This window comes from Tyto alba, unplaced genomic scaffold (assembly GCF_018691265.1).
Source record: "Tyto alba isolate M040663 unplaced genomic scaffold, T.alba_DEE_v4.0 Super-Scaffold_16, whole genome shotgun sequence".
In the NCBI taxonomy this organism is placed as follows: Eukaryota; Metazoa; Chordata; class Aves; order Strigiformes; family Tytonidae; genus Tyto; species Tyto alba.
In genome coordinates, this window is record NW_024881278.1 from 30,455,751 (window position 1) to 30,481,354 (window position 25,604).

Sequence of the window (25,604 nt, forward strand, 5' to 3'; positions counted from 1 at the left end):
AGATCCTCACAGGGAAAGAGCAAGAGAAATGCATCTGTCATCCCCTAGGCATGTACTAGAACAAGTAATTCTGTGAATAACAGTGCTAACGAAGACAAGTTTCAGATATATTTCAACTGCAAGTCTTTCATTCCTCTGTGGATTCTCTAGAGTCTAATATGGTGGTTGGCTCATACTGCAAAGACCTACCTCAGAGACCTCAACCAAATTTGACCAGTTGGCCAAAATATACACAAGATTCAAGGGGAATTGACAGAGAATGGTTTTATCCACTAGGTATTTTGGGGAATTGCTTGCTACAGTCTAAAAATTCCTTCCTCCAAAAAGGCTTCTGATAGCCACAAAAAAAAAAAAAATTTCTTTGTAGTAGGGAGTCCTTGTTTACCTGATAAATTATTCACAATTCTGGGAACAATTAGTTATTGAATATTTTCCTTGTATTAAAGTCCTTGCATCTAGAATCACCTTCCTCTCTGCTCTTCATCCACAAGACATCCTGGAATAGCAAACAATTCATTTCTGTAGTGGCAGAATACAGATAGACTTTAGACGACAGTGACATGTCAATCCACGCTACCCATTTGCTCAAGCTATTTGTTTGAAACAATCCATCTGAATCTCAAACAGAGCTTTCTGAGCAACAAGAGGAGGAAATGTTTGCTTTCCTATATGGACTGACCTATTTCTCTTTGATTGCCTTTCATTTAGGCTTCCTTTAGAGAGGACACAAAATAAAAAAAAAAAGCATCTCAGCAGAATATTTCTGTTTTGAGCACTGTAGGCCATCTTCTGTAGCCCTTTATTATCCGGAAGTCCTCTTGATTTCAGTAAGGTTCCTATCTGAGTAATATATATTTTGTTGGCATTTCTTGAGTCAGTAAAAGAGCTGAAAGACAAGGGGAGTATTTTTGTTCATTGTGCTTTCCATTCTGAAGGTGTTTATAAGTTATCTGGAGTTCACTTCGTTAAGAACAGGACTCTGATTCAGTGGAATAAAATATGTTACTGAACTACAAAAAAAGCTTCCACATAAACAATTTGAAAAACTAGAGGCCTTTAAAATTTTTATAAAGCACAAGTCTAGATAGTTATGTGGAACTCAAAACAGCAGCTTCGGCAGTATTCTTTGGAGAGCAAGGATAAATATCCTACTTTCACATGGACCTGGAAATGGCTACAAAGAGCACAATTTATGTACACAAACAACCACAACGTTGTGCTAAATTATCAAGACCTTTCATGAAGTGGACCTCATTAGGATGGGATATAGTGGCTGAGAGACTGAAACAAGATTACAGAATTTGCCAGTTTCAGTTTTGGTTTCAGTATTGATGCATTACTGTAATAAAAGCTACTGGCATCACAAGTGTAACACAATGCTTCTCAGTGACTCCAGAGCAGGACAGACCAAAACATTTGAAAACAATTTATGTGAAATACAGAGATCAGAGTTGGCAACTCAAAGCCAACAGACAAGGCAAAAGGATAATTTCATTAAAATCTGTACAGCATTCCTATTGTAACTATTTTGCTTGACACTTGTTCATGATTTATTTGATGATAATTATTAATTTTCAGTGGCTCAATCTCTTGGAAATAGAAGAGCTGTACAGACAAAGAGTTAGCTGCATGCAAAGACCTGAATGCAAAAGGATGTCTTCATTTCATTACGCCACTGTTTTTAGCCAGGCTTCCAAGTATGTGGTGAAAAATTTGCTAAGAATAGTAATAAGTTGTTACTTTGACAACTGTGCACAAAATTGCCTTTTTTAAAAGTGTGTTGTCATTCAAAACTGAAAACACCAACTAAAACAAAGCCATGTGTGTATCATTTCCAAACCTGCATAGGGTTGATCTGCACTGAACGTTCAAAGCACTCCACACAATCCCCAAATTCCCGGTTGCGGAGATGGAGGAGGCCTTTGGAGCGCTGGGCGCGGGCGCTGCGGTGCCTGGAAAGCTCCCAGGCCTTGTCATAATACTGGTGGTCTTTAAGAACATCCCCAAGCAAACAATATAATCCTGGTGTTTCCTTTTTCTCTAACTCCCGTCTGAGTATTTCTTCAGCCTGTTAAAGAACAAAGAGAAATCAATACATAATGGGACAATTTCTTTTCAGTTAATCACCTACCTGACCAAATAGCACTTTAGCATCAGTTGAAGACTAAGAAGTAGTGATAGTAAGAAAGCAGTATCTTGATCCAACACAGCATCAAAGATAAAGTCTAGAGAGAATCTGGTTCCAAACTGTTTTTAAAAAAAAAACATTTCAACATCAACATAATATGGTGGCTTTTGGTTTAACGCACCAAGGAAAACGTACCCATTAAAACAAGAAGCAGCTTGCTTCTCATTTGATATCTTAGGCGTGTATTCTGTCCCAAGAGCAAATATCAGTCCTGGATATCAAACCTGCATCTACTTCATAGCAATGCAGTATCGGCACCATTGAGGTATGTGCAATCCTAATAGTTTATCATCTGTGTTTTTTATATATACTAATAAGTACTCTTGCAACAACTGTCACTCCGTTTTCTTTAAGTGCTCTTTTCTGTAAATAGTTATTTCCATTCTATTATGTCTGAAGACACATCTACTTTCATATTGTTGGTTTTGGAAATGTTACTCTTTTACAAAAGATGCACTAGTTATACATTTATCTAAATGTTTGAGATAAAATATATTCAGAATATACACAGCGTTATGGAAAAGAAGACACAAGCTGGGTCTCCCAGACATCTATTATGGGCTGTGATCAACTTTCAAAAGCTCTTTATCTCAGGGTCACTAACTCGCTCTAACAATAAAATTATTGTTTCTCTTTTAAACAAGAGATAGGCTGCTTTCTGTAGCTTTTTGAAAAGATAAATACACTGGACAAATGATCTGTTGTTCAGACCGAACTCTTACCTCAGTCCCCTGCTGCAAAAATATAACATACATAATTCGGCTGAGTATAATTTTTCTATTAGAAAAGATCTATTTTTACCATCTGACCAAGAAAGATCCAATGCAGCCTGACAATGAATTAAAGTCTGACATTGTAAAACTAGCCATTCTTCTATGATAGCTAGTTTAGCTAAAAGGAAAGCTGAGATCCTCTCTGCATTTAAATTATTACTGTTTTTCTTGTTTCTGTAAGGACAGCTTTCTTTGCCCTTTAGATGATCTCTAGAGAATCAGTATGTCTCAATCTTCTTCCTCCAATCACTAAAATTCATTGATCTTTTCTGAAAATCACCTTTAGAAAAATCTTTTGTTTTACTTTGCTTTGAAATATCTAATGCATAGTAACTTTAACACATTATTACTAACATTTTTGTTAAATAAAGTCTACAAATATTTGAAGTACACAAATGTGAAGAAGGGATATATAGTTTCAATTTCTGAAGTGTTTTAAAACTAGAAAAAATAGAATCCCATTAGGAAGAAAATTAGTGGCTGAATATTAGGAAAATAACTTAATGGTAAGTGTTTTGAAGCGTCCGTGGAACAGTTCTCCAAAGAAAGCCAAAGAAACTGTTACTTAAAATTTACAATTAGCCTAGTCAAAGAACTAGAAAACACTGCCTAACCAGAGGACTGCACTTGCAGGTGGTTTGGTTAAAGGGCAGTTTAATTCCCTTTTCCTGCCTCCATTAGTTGCTATTACAAGACTAAAGGAACACATATTAATAATAAATCTTTAAGATTATTTTTTTTCTAGAGCAGAGATAACGTGGTGCTTTATTATTGCAGTAATCACATTAGGCACCAAAAGGTAAGGGCTTTTTTTTTCCCCTTCAGATAAAGAAAAAATACTGAAATGTTGCTGTGTAAACAGCAGCTACGAGGTGAAAAGTGCATTGCATGCTGCTGCTTTACCTCTTCCCTCTGCCGGACACTCTCAAACTCGGATTGCTATTTTGTGGCAGTACCTAGTCCTAATCATACACTAGACCAGAAAGTCAACCCTTCACTAACTGTTTTTCACATTTAAGAGCATGAAAACATCATGTTCCGGTCTAAGCTTACAAGAATTCATTGCCAACGTAAATACTTCAGCACACAGATAAAACAGAAAACTAAATAAGCAGAAGCTTGACTTTTTCTTCCTCTGATTAGCTATCTGATCACCTCTCTGGCATGTTACAAACTTTTTTATTATTTAAATATTTAAAAGTTAATATAAAGGATCATACTACAACCAAAAAAAATAGTGTTCTCAAAACATTTGTCATGTGTCTTCTACAAAACCATTTTCATGAATTTATCAAAGGTCAGCAGCTACCACGTTCTAGAGCCCCTGCAAGGGAGAAAGGCCTCACTTCAGCTGGAAAAACTGAAAAGTCACATCTCCAGTTCACCCTTTCTTTTTTTCTTTAGCAGGGGAATAGTACCATTTTTAGTGTATTATTCACTTCTGGTGAGGCTGAAGAGACCTCTTTACACCTTGACCAAATGAAATTGTCTGATGTAAATAATATGCTCGAGATCTCTGGGTCCCCCTCACAGTTAAAAGAAGGGAGAGGGACACTTTTCTACACCAGTTCTCAATACACACATGGAGATTAGTGTCTCCTTTTGAAACAAGTCTTTTAAAGGAATATGAGTAAGACTGGAATGATAAACCCACAGCAACTTTCATACTGTGCATTCAAATTATACAATACTTCCTTTCTTTGGTCTGTGCCCTGTTTTGCTTATCACTTGGCACTGCTACTCTTCTGTAACATCCCATGTTGTGATATCAGTTTCTACTAATTTTGTTCAGATTATGAAACAACTGTGTATAGAGCCATATCTAGTAAAAGATCCACAAAAAACGTTTGCTAAAAGTTAGCAACATCTTGTCTCCAAAATTTTTCCTGCTACATGGCCATGTTATAACTGAGTGAATTATGTATTTCCCAAATGCATATCGTGGACCTTCACACAGCCTTATCTACATGCTTTGTTTCTTTGTCAGTGTATAATTCAAAAGTAGGAGGAAGGAACATACTACTTTGATGTGCAAGTCCTCGAACACATTCGTATTGCTGATATCTGGCAGTTTTATTAGATTTTGCAGTATTTAAATTCAGGTATTCTATAAAAAAAGCATTTGGGACTGACACATGCAGAAGTTTATTTAATAGTTTCTTCCTTTTGGGCATATATATGCTAAATTCTTTAGTGACATGAACATCTACTGAACAACATACCGCTGTAGTAGATTCTCATGCACTTCTAAAAGAATAACTACCATGTTTAAAACCATAAGAATATTTTTGATAAATACAAACAGTTCATCCTCTGAAAGCTGTCTGATAAGGAGCACAAATAGTGACTCCCCTTGGTGTACAGCTAAATGTTTCTAATTTTCTGGCTTTTTTGGTATGAAGCTAGCTTTTTTCCAGCACTACTGTTACTTAGTACTTACACAGCATTTTCTGTTTTTCAAAGCACAGCACAAATCCTCATTCTCAAAGTATTTCTAAGCAGTTTCCTGTGTCAGATATCCTGTCCTATTCTCCGAGTGCCATTTTCATAACTCCCTAAGGGCAGTTTGTGAATGTAACTAGGACAGAATGCATTTCCAGGAAATGGAAAATATTGACTTCTATTTCTCCACTGTACTGAAAAGATTGGGATTTTAGCATACTATCCCCAAGGCATGCATAATGTGACACAGAATTTGCCAGCAAAATATATCTGTCAGTTTATAATGACCAAAATCTAGGCATTGGTGCATGATAATCAGAAAATATGTAAGTATGAGAAATTCTGCGTTTTCTCTACTAATTGAAGTTATAGCTCTATTCTGTAAGTTTAAATTAGTTTAAGCATAGTCTTTGTGCTTATGGTGTCATAAAGGCACATTCATATATTTAATGCTACCGTATACCAAACAGTGGCAAAGAACAGGGAAGAAAAGAAAAAACATATTTTTGTCTGAAAGTGAATATTTCTGAAAGCTATATAAATTCTGAAAACCATGCCTGATAGTGTAAGCTTCTGTTACACTCTTTCTCTGTGAGAGATTGCACCAGAAAGAGAACATCATTGAAGTTACACACAAGTAGGCACTGCTTCCAGGTATATTTTTAAAAAATCTTCCTACCATTGCTCTAATAGCAACAACAAAATAATCAACAATAGGAGGGCTACTACACCCTGCTACCAGCATATTTAAACAACTCTGTCACCGATACAGAGTTAGATGATGGCTTTATGTTGTCTTTGTCTGGAGCTGATCACATGTAGCTGCAGCAGTGTTAAAGAAATTATAAAGTTCAAGAAAACAACAATATAGTCTTAACAAAATAAAGCCATTTAATCTTAATGCCAATTCTTTTCTCAGACGTTTGATTCTGTAACTTGAATATCTTAACATTAAGTAATTAAATACATCAAGCACTATTTAAAGTGTTTCTAAAAACTACAGTTAATAGTTTGAAATCGAGTGGGAAATAAAACTAATATCCCTTCAGACAAAGCTCCAAGACCCCATCGTGAATGACTGCTACAGCTTTCTTGAAATGTCCACATTACACTTGGCCGTGCATCCATAATTGTTAACTTAATTTTCCTTGAATATTTTCAAGAATCACTATTGCAATCTGCTTGCTTCTTACATTTTTTCTTATTTACTGAATTCTACTTCATGCGGTCATTACACCAAATCTTTTTTTTTTCTTTTTTTAGCATTCACAGGTTATGACAGACTCATATATCATATGTTCATTTTTCCTAAATAGACTTTCCTCATGATATCCCTGTAGAAGTGAGTGTCATTAGTGAACTGACAGCTCAAGCCAGACAATCCTTCATACTTCAGATCCTATTTCAAGACAGGTTCTCAGCTGTAAAAACATTTTTCTCACCTTTCCATGCTGTCCTGCTCTTTCATAGCAGATTACTGCATCTTCCCACATTTCCAGCTCCTCAAATATCTGTAAGGCAGAGCCAGTGCATCCCAGCTCAAAGAGCAAGCTTGCAAGCTGACGCTGGAAAGATAAGAAATTACAGGTAACTGAAAATAGGTAAGTAAATACTATTTACATTTTTAAAATATGTTGGAGGCATTTCTGACATCAGCAAGAAGCAGACAGAGAATATGGAATTATTCTCTTGAAACTTTTTTGAAGTTTTTTGAAGCTGGAACCTCAAACAACATATATACATAAAAAAAAAACAACCAAACCCCAACCATCAACAGAAGATCAATTGTCTTGATTTGACTTTTTTTCATGTCAGTAGCTTAATTATTTTGAACTAGTTTATGATATAATGCAGAACGGAAACAGACAAGGCAAGAATGAATTGACAGAGCTGAACTTCCACCCCTTAAATGAGGAGTGGCTTGTAGGGCTGGAGAACAGCTGCAGCAGGATGTTGGGAATGCTGAGGGTGGGAAACAGAAGCTGAAGGAAAGCATTTGCATTGCTGCTCTTGCTATGTTTTGCCATAGTAATCTGTACCTGTGAAAAAACACAGATGGAGAGAAAGGCTCTGATAAAACTGTTAGGTACTTGTGAGAAATCACCGCCCTGAACAGCTGCTGCCAAAGGATGATAGTTTTCAGTCAAATCAGTATTGGGTTTGAGTTCAGATTCAACTCCCTAGTTGAGTTTTCCTCACAGATAAGTCGGCCTCTTTGTTATTTCCAATTCAGCTATTATTTCAGTGTACTCATGAAAATGAATGAGTCATCTTTTCAGTTAAAAAAAAAAACCAAAACAACCAACCAAGGTATGTTTTCATGACTTTGAAAAGTTGTCTTTGGTCTTGTGTTTATTTTTTAAGAGCAGATTAGAATCATGTATAGTTTTTCATCTTTGAAGAAAGGATAACTTATATACTATGTGTGACATACATGATTTGGTTTGCAAAACCAAATGGGAGCATTCTGTATAAGGACACCTAATTATGCTACAAGATCCCATACAGTGAATCTCTTCAGTGGTTTTGGTGATCCTGAATTGATTCCCTGAAGTTCTCTGCAGATGTCATGAACACCTCTTTACAGGCTTGAGTTCAGTATCTTACAAATCCAAGGAGTTACCATATGGGAATAGACTGGTAGTCAAAAAACTAAGAACTGGCCACAGTTCTTTGACATAAATATGTAACAAATTCTGAAAATCTGTAACAAAGTAATTATTTGTTAGATTGATATTAATTGTTTAGGAAAAAACCTACCTTTGCCAGTGTCTCAAACTAAATCTCATTTGTGTTTTGTTAAATATACTCAGAGTCAAGTTTGGCAAAATTTATATAGTCAATGCCTCTTCATTACGATGACTAGAAGACTGCAGCCATCTTCCATTATAAATCCCTATTTTAGTATTTCTATCTTTGGCTTGGAAAATTGGCTTGGATTGAAAAGTGCCACTCTGACAACTGGTAATGAAAACCACATTTGCTAGTTTTATTGCAAGTGCCTGTTGAAAGGTTGTGTGGAATAATTTGAGAATGCTAGGAGAAGATATGATTGATTAAAGCAACATGCACGGAGGTTAGAAATCAAAAAGAAATACAATACCATCAAAAGTAAGCAACATGAACACTTTATAGAGGTATGCTATGTAGTTTTCTTAAGCTTGTTAAATACAACATTAGATACAGACTCTAAGTACACTAGGTAAGACTCTAAATGTATAGATTTCTGTCCTAGAAAGAGTTTATTGTCAAGATAAACAGTGTAGCTTTGAAAAAAAAAAAAATTGTGTTAGCACTAGTAAAAAGGGGCATGTTTGGAAAATAAAAACATTCTCAGCTCAAGGAGTTCTTCACTGTACTTTTGACTCCTAATTTGGCTGCTTTGACCATGATCTACCTCCTGAAAACAACCTAAAGTGAGCGATCATTAAAAGATGAGAAAGATGCAAGTAATAGTAGTGTAAGTAAAACTAATAAATAGTAAGACATTGACAAGATTATGTTTACAGGAGATATGTTGGAAGCTTCTAAGTTTTGGTCCAATTCTATTGAAGGAAAAAAGAAAGTAAAGAAGAGCAAGCAATTACTTCTGTGCATGACAGAACAAAACATCTGAAAGCAAAACACTGTAGAACTTTATTTCTTTCCAGAAAAACCTGGTGTGCTGTTAAGTCACGTCTTTATTTCGACAGTGTTTCAACTGAAGATCATATCATGCTCTCCTGACTTTGGAGTCATGCAGTGTCAAAAATAATAACCGCAGGCTTTTAAGTAAAGCTTGAAATAGGATTGGCTTCATACCTGTATGGCCCAACGTGGAGGCACCTGACAACAGTAGAAAATCTTCATGCGTTCAGATACTGACGTATTTGCATCTTCAAATTGGTCTGCAAGTGCCTGTAATTGCAAAGTATATCCTGATTCACTATTTACTTAATCAACCCCCCCCCCCGCCCCGAAAAAATTCAGAGCATTGAGGATTTTAGGCATTCTTCGACATAATGAGAAATTCTATTAAAGATAACACTAAACGCCAGTAAGCTTACAGCATAATATACTACAAGTCTTTTTATTATCACATGTAAGAAAATGTAATAAACTTTTATGTAAAAACTCTTAATTACAGCTAATAATAAATAAAAAAAACTTTGAAGAGATTCAAATTTCAAAGTGTAACAGGAATAAAAATAAAATTTACAATCCCAAACAAATACTTGCAGGGTAAAACTACGTCAAATATTAGAGTGACCTTGCCTAATGCATTTCAATACTTCAGCTAGTTTTTCCCTAAGATAGTTCTGATATGCTTTAGGCATGAAACTTCTTATTAAAAAGAAAGACAAACATATTATAGTGGACCATGCTTTTGGAAACACAGTTCTAATATAAAATAAATTATTGTGACTTAGAGTACAATTCAATTCAGGCTTTTATTTTTTTCCTTTTTGTGGAGCTTTGGACTGTTGAAATGTCTTTTTCTGAAATCCTTTGAAACAGAATAGTAACTTTTGCATAGTGAAAGTGCAGCAGCTTCAGCACTAACATTTTCTCTGAAAATCCACTATGAAGTTATTTAAAACAAAATTCAACAGCAAGAAAAATAAAATATTAAAAGGCAGCTATAGTCAGAAAGTTGGTTAGAAATTTTAAGACAAGGGAGAAACTCTCTTCAAATGCCAGTCATCACTAAACTATCAAATTTAAGGCCAGAGGTATATATATAAGGGAATATTAAATTACTTGCCTTCACATGATTCATCTACCCAAGTCTCACATACAACTCAGTCAAAGATTTATAGAAGGAGCTAGACACGTTCTCAGAATTTTCTTAGCATGGAAAATGAATGCAAAGATTCCCAAACAAAAGGAAAAATTGGATGGAATCACTTCTGTCTCTTTCTCTCTTTCTAAATCCAACTGTTGGCTACGCAACCTATATCAATAATGCAAATAATAGTTGTGTAAAATTAAAATAATCAGTTCTGTGATTTAAAGTGCTAAGCATCTTGTAACACCTATTGATGTTAATGGGATTTATTAGGTGGGTTCATTCTTTTAATAAGGAAAAATCACAACAGGCAGCAATATTTTAGGCTTTAAATCCATGCTTAACGTCCTAATTTTAAATACTAATATTTAAAACATTCAATCTTATTCATATTCTCTCCCATAAAATTATCTCCAGAGACCTATTCCTAGAGATTATCCAGAAACCTACTGAAGAAAATGGTTGAGGTGTATTTGTAGTAAGGGAAGGGAAAGACTAATAAAATCACATTCCTTTACATAGTTCCAAGCAATCCAAAAGGAGTCAGATTCACATATAACCTTTAAAGTAATACTGTTTAATTACAGAGTTTACTTGACTACAAACTATATAACCAATCATATTCTGCAGTTTTAGTTCTACTGAAATGTTCTAATACTATGCAGAAGCACATTTTTCTATATTCTGTTGCAACAAAAATTAAACTGAAAAAATGTGCAATTCCCTGGGTAATCATTTTACAAGACCAGACAAAGCAGTAAACTACAGTTGGAAAATTTTAAAATAATAATCGCTCTAAGCCTGAGCAAAGCCAGAAAATCCTAAATATGTCCTGCAAAATAATTTTTTGAGAAGAACAGGAGATGGAAGGCAGAAAATGTTTTAAGTCAGTCAAAGCATTTTGTTCTTGTTTTATCCTTTTTTTTTTTTTTTTTTTAATTTCTATTGTTCCAACAGAAAAACAGTTTTTTCAAAAGCAACATATTTTATTGGAAAATTTGTGGCCATATCTTTTCTACACTTCCTAGGCAGAAAAGCCTAATGTAAATGACATGTTGTAGGAGAATATGACTATTAGCAAGTAGAATTCTTCCCCTTCCCAAAACAAATACTGTACTCTGTTCAGAGTTCCAACAAAAACTGAAAATGTAGATAGATCATACGAATATTAAACATTCCTTAAAAAAGAATAAATCTAATTAATTTAAAAGTTATTAAAATCCATAGTTTATGCACTCTCTTATATGTTGAAAAGTAAGCTCTGATAAATTCTGTCTACTAATGAAGTACAGGAAATAAGTTACTAAAAAACTGCTGAATTCTATGTTTCTGAATTATGCTTGAAGAAATACAATATGGGTTGTATAGTGGCAAGAAAATGAGAATCCTAACCTTACTGCACAGCTAATATCTAATCACAGAACCATAAATCAATAAAATGAACAAGAGAGCACTGCCAAAGAAGCATTCTTTTTCATTAATAATCTTCAACATCAATACTGTGTAAAATAAAAATCTATGTAAATACAGACTATTTGCAACACCATCAAGAGACATAAGATTTGGTGTCTTAGTTTAACTCGAGCCTCAATTTCCTGCCATGGAAGTTGTTAAATAGAACTACAGCAGAAACCAACTAAAAATCACAACCCCAAATGATATACGAGTTCTTCCATATGCAATATTTAAAAATATTAAGCTTAACAGATCACCACCACATAGCACACCCTTTCCCCAAGGCTTGAGCTGCCATAGATAGTGAGTTTTTAAGTCAAACAACACAGTACAGAGATACAGTAATCCAGTCTGGAAACAACACACACATCAATAATTTTGATGGAATTTTATATAATGATCAAAGACTACATTATTGCCACATGAAAGGAGGAAAAGACAGCTCTGGAAACTACAATTCATTCTCCTCATCTCATACTCAAATCTCTGGTATGAGATTAAGAAGTACAATAGGTAGCCTATGTTTGGGATAAGTATACCATGTTAATTTGAAATGATCACATTCGAGCTTTTATCACTTTACTAATCAACCTCAGTACAAGCACTTTTCTAATCAAACTCAGCTGGTAATTATCCATGACTCGACTACCTGAAGTTTACAAAGAATTTTTTCCACCTTGGATGTTATTTCCATACTTCCATTCCCATTGCACATCCTTGCTTTGCTTCCACATTCAACATATGTGTAACATCACTATGATCCTAATGATAAAATGAGCCTGCCTAAATTTAAATCTCTTTATCCTCTCCACATTTTTTAGTGTCCTTTTCTCCTTTGGCTGACAGAGTTAGAGCTTTTTCTTTTTAGCCAGACCCTATCTCTGTAGTTAATCTCTGGAAATACCATTACACTCATGGTTTCTCATCAGACCTGCCATTTTCTTTACAACATTTGATTTCTCAACCGACTTATAGTACCACTTTAAACTTGTTATTCATCCAACTGGTCTGAGGTTCTTCCCTCAAAGTTTTGTCCCTTTTGTTAAAATATAATCTTCAGGTAGCTTTTTGCATCTGAAGTAAATAAACGGCAGACATTAACATCCTTCTTTCTATTATTAACCTCTTAATTCCAGATGAAATAGCTGACTTTCTCAAAAAAATGCCCCTTACTATATAAAACTGTAACTGCACACAAATATTTTTTCCTTCCATTTATTCTGAAGGATCTCCTGATCCAAACTTATTTAAGGGAAAAAACAGCAAAACTGACAACCCAAAAACAACAACAAAAACCCAAACCCCTGTCCTATGAAAAGGCCAAGATACTCATTACTTACCAAAACTTCTTGAAAAATTCATCACACTTGTTTGTGCAGCAACTATTTAATTCCATCTGGATCTCTCCCCTCAATAACACTGAAGATAGGCCTGTCCATATCCACACCTAACATTGCTGGCCCCAGTAAAACATGTCCCCCCAAATGGTCTTGACCCATAGACAGCATTTTATCCATGCTATTTCATCTCCCTTCTTCCCAGGTTTTCATATCAGTAACACACAATGTGACTGCACCACTTTTCACCGCCTATCTTTAGAACAAGGGCATGTCTAGTTTTAGTGTTCCAGCCACAATTGTTCCACCATGTTTCTTTCATCTGCACAAAAGCTTTTTTTCACAGACTGTGTCAATAATCTTAGCTTTTTTATTTTGTTTTCCTGTCTTCTCCATCTGCTAACCAGGCATCCAGCTGTTTCCCATTGACCACACCCTATTTAAAACATTAGATTTTACTACTTTAGTACCTGATTATTTGCCATGCACTTATCAGTACCACCATCTCTATTCTTGTTAGCATCTTACATTCCCTTATATCCTTTGAATCACACCCTAGTTAATACCTCTGGGACTCCCATGGGCACCATCCACTTGAGTCCTCTCAACATGAATGCTCCCAACAGCCAGAAACCACAATGCTTCTCTATCACCTCACCCCGACCGACATGTTGACTGTGGCATTATCTTGCCCTGCTTCTGACCTCCTTCTCTAACAACCCTAAGATGTCACAATTCTTACAGTTTTTTACCATATTTAACATGGGTTTAGCTTGATTTATGCCAAAGGAAACTGATACTGTCGTAAATTCCACTTTCGCACTATTGCCATGGTCCAGCATGTGCTACCCAACTGGTACCTTAACTCTGGGAAGACAGAATAGGATGAATGGAAAAGTACTTTTCATTTTTTCTTAACACATAAACCCCAGAAACACATTCTCATTACATTTTTGTGATTCTCTGGTCCTTTTTCTTAAATTTCTCCGAAGTTTGACAACTCCTGAAAATCCCACACATCAGGCTGACCTATCCACGTTCTGCCTAACTACTTATTTCCATTTTCCTTGTCCTTCATCTATTTCTGTCCATTACATCCGTATATTTTATAATCAGCAAGTTGATGTCACAGCTCTGCTGTTCTTGTATTCTAGCTGCTCCCTTAGATCTGTGCTTCTTCCAGCAATTCTCCTGCTAGCTGCGTGCTCCGTGAGTAGGTTTATTTAGCAGAAGTCAACAAATCTTTAGCAAACTACATAGCCTCCTTCATATCATAAAAACACCAAGCTTCAGCATCTGCCTCTATAATTGCTGGTTAGAGCTTGTTCATAAGATTTGCCAAATAACACTTGATGCAAATTAATTTTAATGTCCTCATACCACCATTTCTGTATCCATCTCTAGATTTCTCCCTGCTTTGTCCCACTTCCAGTGCTACCTCCCAGCACCAACATAATCTGCGATACCTTGCAGGGGGAAAAAAAAAAAAAAAAAAAATTAACCCTCCACTCATTTAAACCATCTCCCGCTTCTTTTGGTCACCATCTGCTCAGTTTTTCAGCCTCTTCTTTAGGTCACTCTTGACTGATGTTTAGGTTTAGAAGGTAAGTATATACCAACATATACCATAAATAGGAAGCTTTCCCTTCAGATGTCAAAACTAATAGAAATTTCCGCCTTTTTGCTCTGCTTGCTGATCTTATGAAAATAACAAACTACATGGCAGTGAAACTTACTGTTGTAGTTGCTGAACATCTACCATCCTAGTCCCTCATTTGAAATAAGTATACTAGGAGTATGTCAAAGTACATCCTCAAGAAAGGGAGAAGGAAGGCTTTGCAAAAAGTTGCACAATACTGAAACAGCAAATTAGCCTATTAATCTTGGATTAAAAATTAAATAGTTAATGTAGGTTTTACAAATGTCCAACTCTGGACATCTGCCTTTACTTATACAATCTATATACCTTTTTAAGTGCCAAAGTATGGACACCAGTTTTGAGACTGCCTGGGTGGGTCTTTGCTTACGGGTCAGGCACCGAATACCTGATGGCACAGCAGGAACTGTTCAGCTGCTTGGTAGAAAGGTGTTTGGAGACAAAGGGGGGTAAGAAATAAAAACACATCTGTAGAGAAAACAATCCTGCTCTCTCATCTCATTACTGCAGTTTCTAAGAATTTAGCAGCTGTATGGCCCAAACTGAACTGGGCTCACCTACATTGTTTACTCAAGAACAAAGTAGAGGGAAAGCTCTGTAAAAGGAACAGCAACTACATGTGTAACACTGTGGTTGTACAATTACAAAGATCTTATTTTATTCATAAGCTTATTTTTTAAATTATGAATAAACAGGGAAATTTACAATCAGAAACCTCCTTTGATACTTTACCACAGAACTCAGTCGGACGAATACAGAGTTTCTTCCGCTTAGTATTTATGAAACAAAAAGGGGCATTTTTTTAAGTTTATGCAACAAGAAGCTCTTGTGGACCCTGTGATATTTACAGACTTCTGTAAAACTCCCACAGATTCATTGTTAAATTAATTCTATATTTCATGCAACTTAAGATCTAATTCTAAATGCTTTAATATCTTTACTTTTGGGGGTAGTAATATTAAAATACTTGTCTAGCAGAAAACCTGCATAATTCTTGAGGCTTCAAAACGTTAAGTGGCTTTATTATTTTCTAAACTGTTCTCTGTCAAATTACATTTTCTAACAACAACATCTGAAAAATGCTGCACAAGAAAGAAATATAGTCCAAGTTAATTTGGGATATATTATGACAGTAACTGTCACAGCCTTGTTCTGCAATAGTGTACTCAGTGATACATAAATACAGAATTACTAATAAAAGCTGTGTTCCCCTGAAAAAAGCATATATAATCAGTGTCTGAAATTCAGAAAGTGTATACACATTAGAAAGCATGTGACAAACACAGAGAATTAAATATACAGAATAATCAGGGTTTTCCAAATATTCTTTCCTGTGAATTAGTCCAGATATTCCAAACTTCTCCAATGTACTGTACTTGAGTTACAATCTTCTGGTAAACTTACTTAAAAAAAAAAAAAAAGGCAAAAAATCTTATTTACAATCCAAACAACAAACTTGTTTCAACAGCTCTTTTCAACCAAAGAGCTCCTGTAACCAAGTCCACTGGGACAAATAAGACATAACCAGACTTCTAAAATGCAATGGTCAGAATACTTAATCTTCCAGTGAAGCAATGCCAGAAACTATGAAGCAATAAAAATAGTTTTCATAAAACAATGCAGTAAAGTTTTGCTTAATGGCAGAGAACAATTTCTGGTTGATAAATATGGATATAATGTGGAAAAAATGAAAACAGTTGAGATTAGTCTAAACTTCATGGGGGAGATTATGACCAAATAGTGGTTACTTTACTAATTGCCAATTTTATCACTAGATAAAAAGACAGAAAACAAGTACATTTGGACTTATTACATTCAACCATTATTCAGAACAGCATTTGACATTTAAGATAGAACTCTGTTGCTTGGAAACTAAAATGATTTAAAGAAATAATGAGCTATCCTTTTAAAAAGCTCACAGATTAAATATTTCTGTTAAATGATTAAAATCTCTCAATAGTCAAGAACTAGAGCATCCAAACACAAGACAAAAGCTATTAAGCAAGGATGTATTTCAACATCAAGAAAAAACCCGTCCCCTCATTTATCTAATTTTCAAAGGCAAATTATGACATTGAATACTTGAGGAAAATTTATTACAGCAATCACTATTATAAATTATGATTTGTGATTTGTGGAAACTCAAAAAGACCATTTCTTACATTGTGACAAGATGCCAGGATGAAGAGCCCAACTTACTGGAGATGTTACATTACTCACATTCTCAGGAGTATGAGAATGTTCTGTGAGAACTCCACAGAAGTTAAATGCTTAAAGGGGCAAACATCTTGTCCTCTTTTTTTTACCCCTCATTTAAATGTAAGTCTTGCTTACCCTTTCAGTCATTCTTCCAATGAAATTACTGTTTGATAGAATTGACCTCAAATGGTGCATATATTTAAACCAACTAGAGGACTATGTATCACACTGCTCCCTAGGAACTAACAGCTGGTTTAATATTTGTTAAAGCTAACTGTAAAATGTTGCATAGCACTGACTTCCTACTTTGCATTGCAAATGAACGGTTACAGGGCACCTGGAACGCAGAAGCAGCAAAGATGTCAGTATGCTTCACAGAGAGAAACTACTAACCAGGCAGTGCAGCTCTAGAACTATAAAAACAAACAGCACTCAAAATTAACTGAAACATTCAAGGAGAAGGCTTCATGCTGCAAGTTTTCAAAACTAAGTCTGTTTGCATTGAAAGCACTGTTTTAACTACTTTGCCGAGTGTTTTGGTAAAAACTTCTTGACTGTAAGTAATCACTATGCTGAAAGAAATCACAACATTTGGTGTCCAAGGTTCTTTGCTTTTTAAAAAGTCACATGAAATTAGCCCCAGTTTCTAGTAGCTTTACTCGCAGATGAAAAAAGGTCAATTTCCTTTAATTGAAATGAAAACAAAAAATTTCTGTGCATAGTCTTTCAAACTAGCATAACCCCTTTTTAAAAAGCAGACTAATTCCCCAACTAGTACTTTGCTTTTTTTTTTTTTTTTTTCTCTCACTGTAGATTGGATACAGAAGTCTCCTTGATCTGTAAAGAAAGAGGCCTTCATGTACCGAATTCAGCATTATCCACCCCACAGTATTTTTCTAGTAGCTTATTTTGATGGCTTCTTCAGCTAAGATGCTCCATCTCTCAAGAGCATAAGTACTCACAGAATTCTGCATGCAATGTTTGTTTTATGGCTTTTCCTCTGCTATCTCCTATTTCCTTCTCCCCCTAAACAGCTAAAGATACTCGGCATCTGCTATCCCTCAGCAAATACTTTAAAGTTTCTGGGCTGAGAAGAATGCCAGTAGAGGCTTTTTCAGGACAGCCACCTCTGTGGCCTTTGCACACAGATTTAATTTCATTGTCAATGCCTTATATCAACCTGAGAATAATTCAGACTCTCTCCAAGACAGATTATGTCTAGAAAATTTTCTAAAATATTTCAAGTTTGATGCATTTAAAGCTGTTATTCCCTTTAAAATCATAAGCAAATAAACTTTTTTTTTTTTTTTAAAAAACAAAGGTTGTGTCCATTTTTTGGCAAAGGAGGAACTTACTTGTAAACTTTAATAAAGATCTGATTAATCTTGTGCCAGAAACCATTTATTCTGGTGAACTGTGATCTTTCCTTCCCACCTGTCAGGCATTACAATAAAGCGTTACATAGAATAAATTATGTCAAGCATTTGTGTTTTGTAATATATAACAGGTATATTCTTTGAGATATGTAGTTCTTGCTCGGAAAAGCCACAAACAGAAGGGGACAGTCAAGCTGAACTCTTTAGTTTAATAACTTTTATACGCAGTATTTCATTGTTAGTTTAGGTATGATACTCATACACATACATGCCTCAATCTATTCTATATTCCACCTGGAACACCATGCACAAGAATAATCTATTGGAAACATCCTGTACTTTTTCTGTTGCTGGTAGACTTGAGTCTACCTACCATATATCACACATTTGCATTTTACTTATCATAAATTGTACAATATTGTGTGTATATACACACACAAGCAATGAAGAAAAATGATGAGTTGTCTGTAAGTGGCAGAAAAAGCCTCATTCAAGCTTTATCACAAAGCATGTTATAAGTAAATATACTATAAATAAATACTCAAAATAAGCATTTATATATGGTAAACAAATTAATTAGAATTTAGGAATTTGATAGTAATTTCTGAATAATGTAAACAACAAATACTTAAAATAAAACAAAGAATTTCAGAGGAAAAGTTCTTAAGACCACGTTATTAATTGCAAGCACATAAACACTGTCAGTTTCCTCCTACCTAAGGTAGAGGCTGGATGGTATTCTGTTACACAAATAGAAATCTCAAGGAAAAAACACAACAAAAACCAAGTTATCTTAATAGACTGCATCAGTGCAGTTTTTTACTGGCATTCATACCAAGCATAATTCTTTCATGTTACTTACATGTCCTTAGATGCCTGTAAGGAGGAAAAAAAATATTGTCTAGTCTTATCTACATACCTGTAACCTGAAACCATAGATATTCAGCTACTCTAATAGCTCTTTTTGCACTATTAGAAATAGTCAACTTTTGTTTTTACACCAGAAAAGTGCTCTTTTGCTAAAATCTATTTTTCAACTATTCTTTTTCAGTTACAAATCTCAAGAACATCTTTAGTTATTTGGTGAAGGGGACAAGAGTATAAAGAGAAAAGACATACAAGTTAGGTCTCTTTTGTCCTGAATTTGATCAGAATGTCTCCGATAACATCTTGGGACACCCATTGTTTTCCCTTCTTACAAAAAAAAAAAAAAAAATATCTTTTTCCTAAGAATAGCTTCCCTATACAGTAAAACCTTGACTGATACCCAGTAGTTTCTGTTGAAAAACTACTTGGCAGGAAATACACATTCTTCCAGTAGCTGAGCCTGACCCAGCAACCATAGAGTATATGATGGTAAGTACATTAGAAATATGACACACAGGCGAAGTGTTTAAACTTTAGTGATCCCAAAGAAAGTCAATCACATATAAAGTCGTCTGTTTTCAATATATGCATTTTCTTGAAAGACATCCAATTCAGTTCTTCACATGTTCCTGGAAAGTCCTCTATACATCAGGGAAAAACAAACAAACCCCCTATCATTCTCTGCTAATGACTGATTTGCTCACCAAAGAGGAAAATAAGCATCTTCAGCAACAACTGGCTTGAAATCAGTTTAATTTCCAGTAAAAATGAAAACACTCTAAATGCATTAAATATTCCATGCCTGATTGTATGACATATTCAAATAGAAGTCCATCAAGCTTCCCTGAAGACTCAATTCTTCTTTATCAAAAAAGGAGGGATCCACAAAAAATACAATTCTTCCCACAATCATACTGCAGGATTGGGCACAGCCTGTCTGGTAGACAACCAATTAAGAAACCAAGCCAAAATAAAATTTTCAATCAGCTGGATGGTGGTTTATGGTCTGTGCTGGTCACTCGCACCAAAAGGGACAGAGACTTGACGACAGATCTTCTGCTACTTCACCAAAGACCAGATACAACTAAACATGATCTCAGGATACTAACAACCTTGCCCAAGAATACCATGGGCAGAAGGAACAAAATTACAGTCAGTGAACACGTATACCCTTTTAATCTGTTAATAGACTTCAAATACTTAATTGAGGAGAATCAGTGGTACCAGTCTTGCACCGGAGGCAATTTTCTTGCAGATCTTCAGGAAGAGGTAGCACACCACTACTAGAGGAACAGATGCACTTTGCTTTCAGCTGCCCTCTTTTACTTGAGATAGTCTGATCTGGGCCAGAGAAAGAAGACTGAAAGACAAATTAACTCCTCCACGAGCAGCTCCCACCGTCTACTTCCTGCTACCATTTTTTCCAGGGGAGAGAATAACATTAGCCCAGGATTCTGCTCTGCCTCTGGCCATTCATCCAACCCTCAGCCTGCAGCTTTAATAGAGAAGCAGAGAGAAGAAAGCAGATTTCAGATCAGAGAAATTGTCCTGGCAATGTGCAGCTTGCAAGCTCCTCAAATAGTTTGAGACTGCACTATAATTTGGCATTTTATAACTCTTAAGTGTCTGAACTTCCAACATTATTAATGAGCTTTGTTTGCACACATTTTGCACAGGGGGAAAATGGAATAAATCAGGAGACAAAGCATTCTGTGGTAGAATCATTTACTGTATGTTTCTATTTCTAGGCAACTTCAATGTTTGCACAGATCTGCATCTGGAAAAATGGGCAGGTATAGCATAGCAATGTGCGCAATAGCTACAAACAATAATATTTATGCAATTCAAAATCTAGTTCAGGCACGGTAGGTCATATCGCTTACAAAAACATCTCCACATCTGTCAAAATGTCCAAGTCTTATCACAAAACCACAGTACTGTAATTGACAATATTCAGACAGACAGCAATACTGTGAAGAAACTGGGTAACTGCAAAAGCAAGTGGAAATATTGAAAAGAGCCAATATCGTATCATCATAGAACTCTCCATACACAGATCCAAATGATTATTTGAATCAATGGTCCTTAAATCAGTTTGGAATGTTCAGAAGCCAAATATATTCCTCAATTCGTAACTATAACTGGAACAGGAACTAAATGAGCTGAGTTAGGCCAGCTAACAGTTCTCTGGTTAGAAGCTACATCCAGCCCACGCCATTCCAATGTTTGCCGCCAGTACAATAATTTCCAATCAACTGATGCTTTATACACTAGATTCCCAAAATTTCCTACCTCTGAACATTTAGAAACCATGTACAGTTACCATATTAAATAATTTTTTTAATAGCCCAACTGGAGTGCTAGGCCCTTGGCATGATGGAAATCCTTTAGGTAAAAACATCTATCAGAAAAAGCAGCTCTAACTCCCTACTACAGCATCACAGTTAGTTACAAACTAATTTCAAAGCAGTAATATTTGCATTTTTTGAATTAGCTCTTGTTTTTGTAAATGATACAATCATTTAATCTAAAAAAAGAAAAATAACATTTTCCCTCATTATTTACACAATAGTCCATTATTTTCTATTTTATCTTTTCCACAAGCACTATTTTTCTTCACTATTTCTAAATTTATCTCACAAAGATTTGCCACCAGTTTAATGACCTTTTTTACAAATCCGTTCACACCACTTTCTATGAATCCATACTCTCAAGGTCAATGATTACAAATCTCTGACACTTATACTTCATTGTTTTTAATGCAGCAGCTGATCTGCTGAAATCTTACTCTTGTTGTTCAAGAAATAAACTGCCTAAAGCATTCTCCTTGATTATCCCTGCTGTTGACCTACATAACAAAAGTAAAATGCTTCCAGTGTGATGTTCTCAGACTCTACCCCATCTGGCTATACAACCACTTTCTTTCCCCTATTTTAAAATTTGATAGTAATTGTTTTCAGCTTTTATCATATTTCCCACTGAAAATCTCCTTCGACAATAAATGCATTAGCCTCTCACACGCCTTTCATGTTGACCTGAGGAAGTAAAAATTTTTTTTTTTTTTGGCATCAGGAGAAAATATAAGCCTTACTGACAGACTGCTCATTCCTTCTTTATTGAGTATACAAGGACAAAAACCAGGGACCACTAGTTATTTGCATTTGCTAAGTTGGCTTTAACTTACTACCTATTCCAACTTTTGCAAGTATTAGGGCACCACCATTTCCATATTCTTTCACTTTAAATACTGTTAAAACTAAGGCCAGTCTCTAGTGTCTCATTTCCCGCAGTGGTTAAAGCAGCACTAAAATACCTTCTAATGGAAGAATTTTTCAGAACAATGCTGGATCACTTTCAAAATATTAAAAAGCACACAGACACAAACACTTCTATCAATAACATTTGTCTCATTGTTATTGTACTATTTCCCAGCAATTGTTTTTGTACATCTTAACTTCATTTCAGTAATAAGAAGGCCCTATCTACTCCATGCATGACTATAGATGAGTCTTTCAAGACTGAATTAATCCTCTACATTTTGAGGGACAGTTAACTGTGGCCTCGGAACGTCTTGATCTACAATAACCTATGCACTTAGTGCCTTCTCGTCATGCTGAAAAACTCATTCATTTGGCAGGCTTTGCAGGGGAAGATTGAGGGTATAGCCTCTGGAGAAAACTGTGAGAGGACAAAGAACTGCTTTGTTTTATTTAAATGATTTAATTTCTTACCTGTAATAACCTGGTCACCACTACTGAATTATAACTGCAAAGCTATCATCATCAGGGCACTTTATACTTGCTCTGAATATATTTTAATTGTTCTTGAAAACTATTAAAATCTGAAAAGAATGCAAAATTAATTGTCTTAATTTGGCTCTTAATGAGCCATTTTATGGAGTAAATGCTTTCCATATTTTTAATAGACTACTGCCCTAATCAACCAAAATATACATACAGATTTCTGTCACTGAAGATAAAGCATATTTGAGCCAGAGAGAACCGATAAAAAATTATGCAATTTGAATTACTAAACTTCAATATTATTTCAGTCTGCAAATACTTTTGGTGGGTTTTTTTCATTGCTGTTTTATTTGCTTGGGCTTTTTTTCTTCTGTTTTTTTGTGTGTTTTTTTTTTTTTTTTTTTTTTTTTTCATTGGCGACTTATGTTCTTTCCCTTTAAAAGATTTTCATCAGCAATGAGAGACATCCTTGCCTTATTTCCAGAATCTTTTTTTTTTTTTTTTTTTTAAACCAAGAGGACCCAATGTAAACATCTTTAAGACAACTGTATCTTTATCATCAGATTCTCGGTTTTTAAAATTTAAATGTTAGAGAATAATGAATGGCATTTCTCACATCCTAAATAAAGTTGCCACTGCTTTAAGATTTTATAGATAGAAATGGAAGTGTGATTAGCAAATAAAACAAATGTACATTATCAAATCGGTTAAATAAAATAAGATGCCTTGTAACCAGAAATACAACTACCAAAATGTGTTTTGCATTTACAATTTGCTCCTTTCTTATAGGTATCTTAGAAATGCATAGGTTCTGATCACATTGTTTTACAAGACATTGAAATTAGCAGATCTCTGTTTCAGGCCTAATTTTATACAGCAAACAAGTAAAACATGCCTTCTTGTCTTATCAGCTCCCAAGATGTTTCTCAGCTCTGAATAAAGAAGGTTTTGAGCTATGAAAGGAAAAATGCCTTTGTACCAGTGTGGCAGCTGTTGAAGGGTGGTTTACCACTTCAACACTCTTATTACAGGTACTTTGCCGATAATTTTCAGCTGATCACATATCCAATTGTCTTTAAAACACCAGCATCAAAACACATCTTGCTGGTATATTAATTTAGATTACTGATTATAAATGTAGGTTTAATAAATTTTGTAATAAAATAGCTAAACATTAATTGGATGTACCAATTTTTCTCTACCCTAGCTTATGTCATAACTGTGTTATCACTTCAGCTTTGCTGTTCTAGAGGTAGCAACTGCGTCATCAATAGAGACACTGAATGTATATTGACATTTTTAAGTATTCAGCATTAAACATTTCAGCTAAATTACCAATTTTACAGAACTATTCTATACTTCCTACTCTATTAAACAATATTTATTACTTCTTGTTAAACTTATTTCAGAAAATGAGCAGTTAGAAAAAATATGCTTGTTTTACCACCTACCTTTAGTAGGCCTTTTATCTATGAGGCTTTTCAGTCTAATTCTCTGGTGTACCAGTTAAAGCTGTTTCTTTTTTTCTACTTTACATGATGGAAAACTAGTGTTTATACAACGTTTCCCAGACCTTTTCCTTTGTGATATTCTGGTAACTAATTCTTCCCCACTGCATTACTACCTTGTCCTCAGGCAAACAAATTAATTCTTCACCTTTAGTTTACTCCCTAAGTATCCTTTACATGTCTAAGCAAGATTATAATCCAAAATTATCTACATTGTAATGACTTAAAATTCCAAAATTATTCCGAAGAGACTGCCTCTTGAATCTAAGGTACAAGATTCACCTCTTTAATCACTGTGATGTCACGAAAGAGGGAAAGTGGGAAAGCCAAAAACTTGTAAAGCATCTGTGCAAAAGAACTTGAAGTATTGGACTACCAATAAGACGTATGTTTTTGCATAACTCCAGGTGAACTTTTCAGATGCAAGATGATGTTGATAGTTGTTGATAGCTGGGGCAGAAGTTATTGATTAGGGTGCTGGAACTGTGCATGTCTGCATTTTTTCTAAAACGAGTCATATAGTAGAATCTTACTGTGAACGGTTTTGTTTGTTATACAGGGACCTGCAAACATATATTTTACTTTGAAAACAATACTAGCCAACTAAGAAACAAATATTCACTTAGGTTGTCAGTGTCATTTTACTAAAAAAAGCTTAAATTTCTTTATAATAGGGCTTTTGCAGCTGGGTGGGGAAGGAAAGCACACAAGAGGAAATGAGTTCAACAATCCCAAAAGAAATAGAAAGCATTTTGATATCAAAATTAGCACAAAAGAGGTCAAGGTCATGAGTAGAAATTAACTGGATTTGCAAATGCCTGACGTAGTATTTCCTTCTCATTTGAAACTGAGGGCCAAGCAGTATACCAGGCAATTTAGAGCATCTCCTATGGAACTACCATTTGGAATGTTTTGTGGTAGTCAAACACTACCACCTAAAGAAGCATGCTAAAACAAATGAAGCTTCTAATAGCACATCAGCATTACTGACTTGCAAAATTATGGGCTTGCTGTTCTGGACAAATATTGAGCCCAAAGTTACTGAGTGCCAGGGCTGAGGATATGAGTTTCAATGTTAAAGCCTGTTAATGACTTAAGCCTCAGGACAAAACCACTTAGAGAGGTCACAAAATATTCAGAAAAGTACCATGTATTTTTTTTTTTTTAATCTTTATGCCATTTACATTTATTTTTTTTTACTTATTTTTATGTTATTTTAAATATTTTATAATTATTACATTATCCTTATCAAAACCTTCTTCTTGAATGTTTTTGTTTTGAAAGAAAAATC

General features: G+C 34.9%; 1 protein-coding gene across 1 annotated transcript in view; it reads right to left on the reverse strand.

Annotated features, from left to right (window-relative positions):
• TTC27 (tetratricopeptide repeat domain 27) overlaps positions 1-25,604 on the reverse strand; it is a 133,443-nt gene that overhangs the window by 26,429 nt on the left and 81,410 nt on the right. Inside the window, exons 11-13 of the mRNA XM_033011066.2 lie at positions 9,205-9,300; positions 6,846-6,968; positions 1,841-2,068 (exon numbers count right to left, since the gene is read on the reverse strand). Of these exons, the coding sequence (XP_032866957.1) occupies positions 1,841-2,068; positions 6,846-6,968; positions 9,205-9,300 (447 nt within the window). The remainder of the gene's footprint in view (positions 1-1,840; positions 2,069-6,845; positions 6,969-9,204; positions 9,301-25,604) is intronic.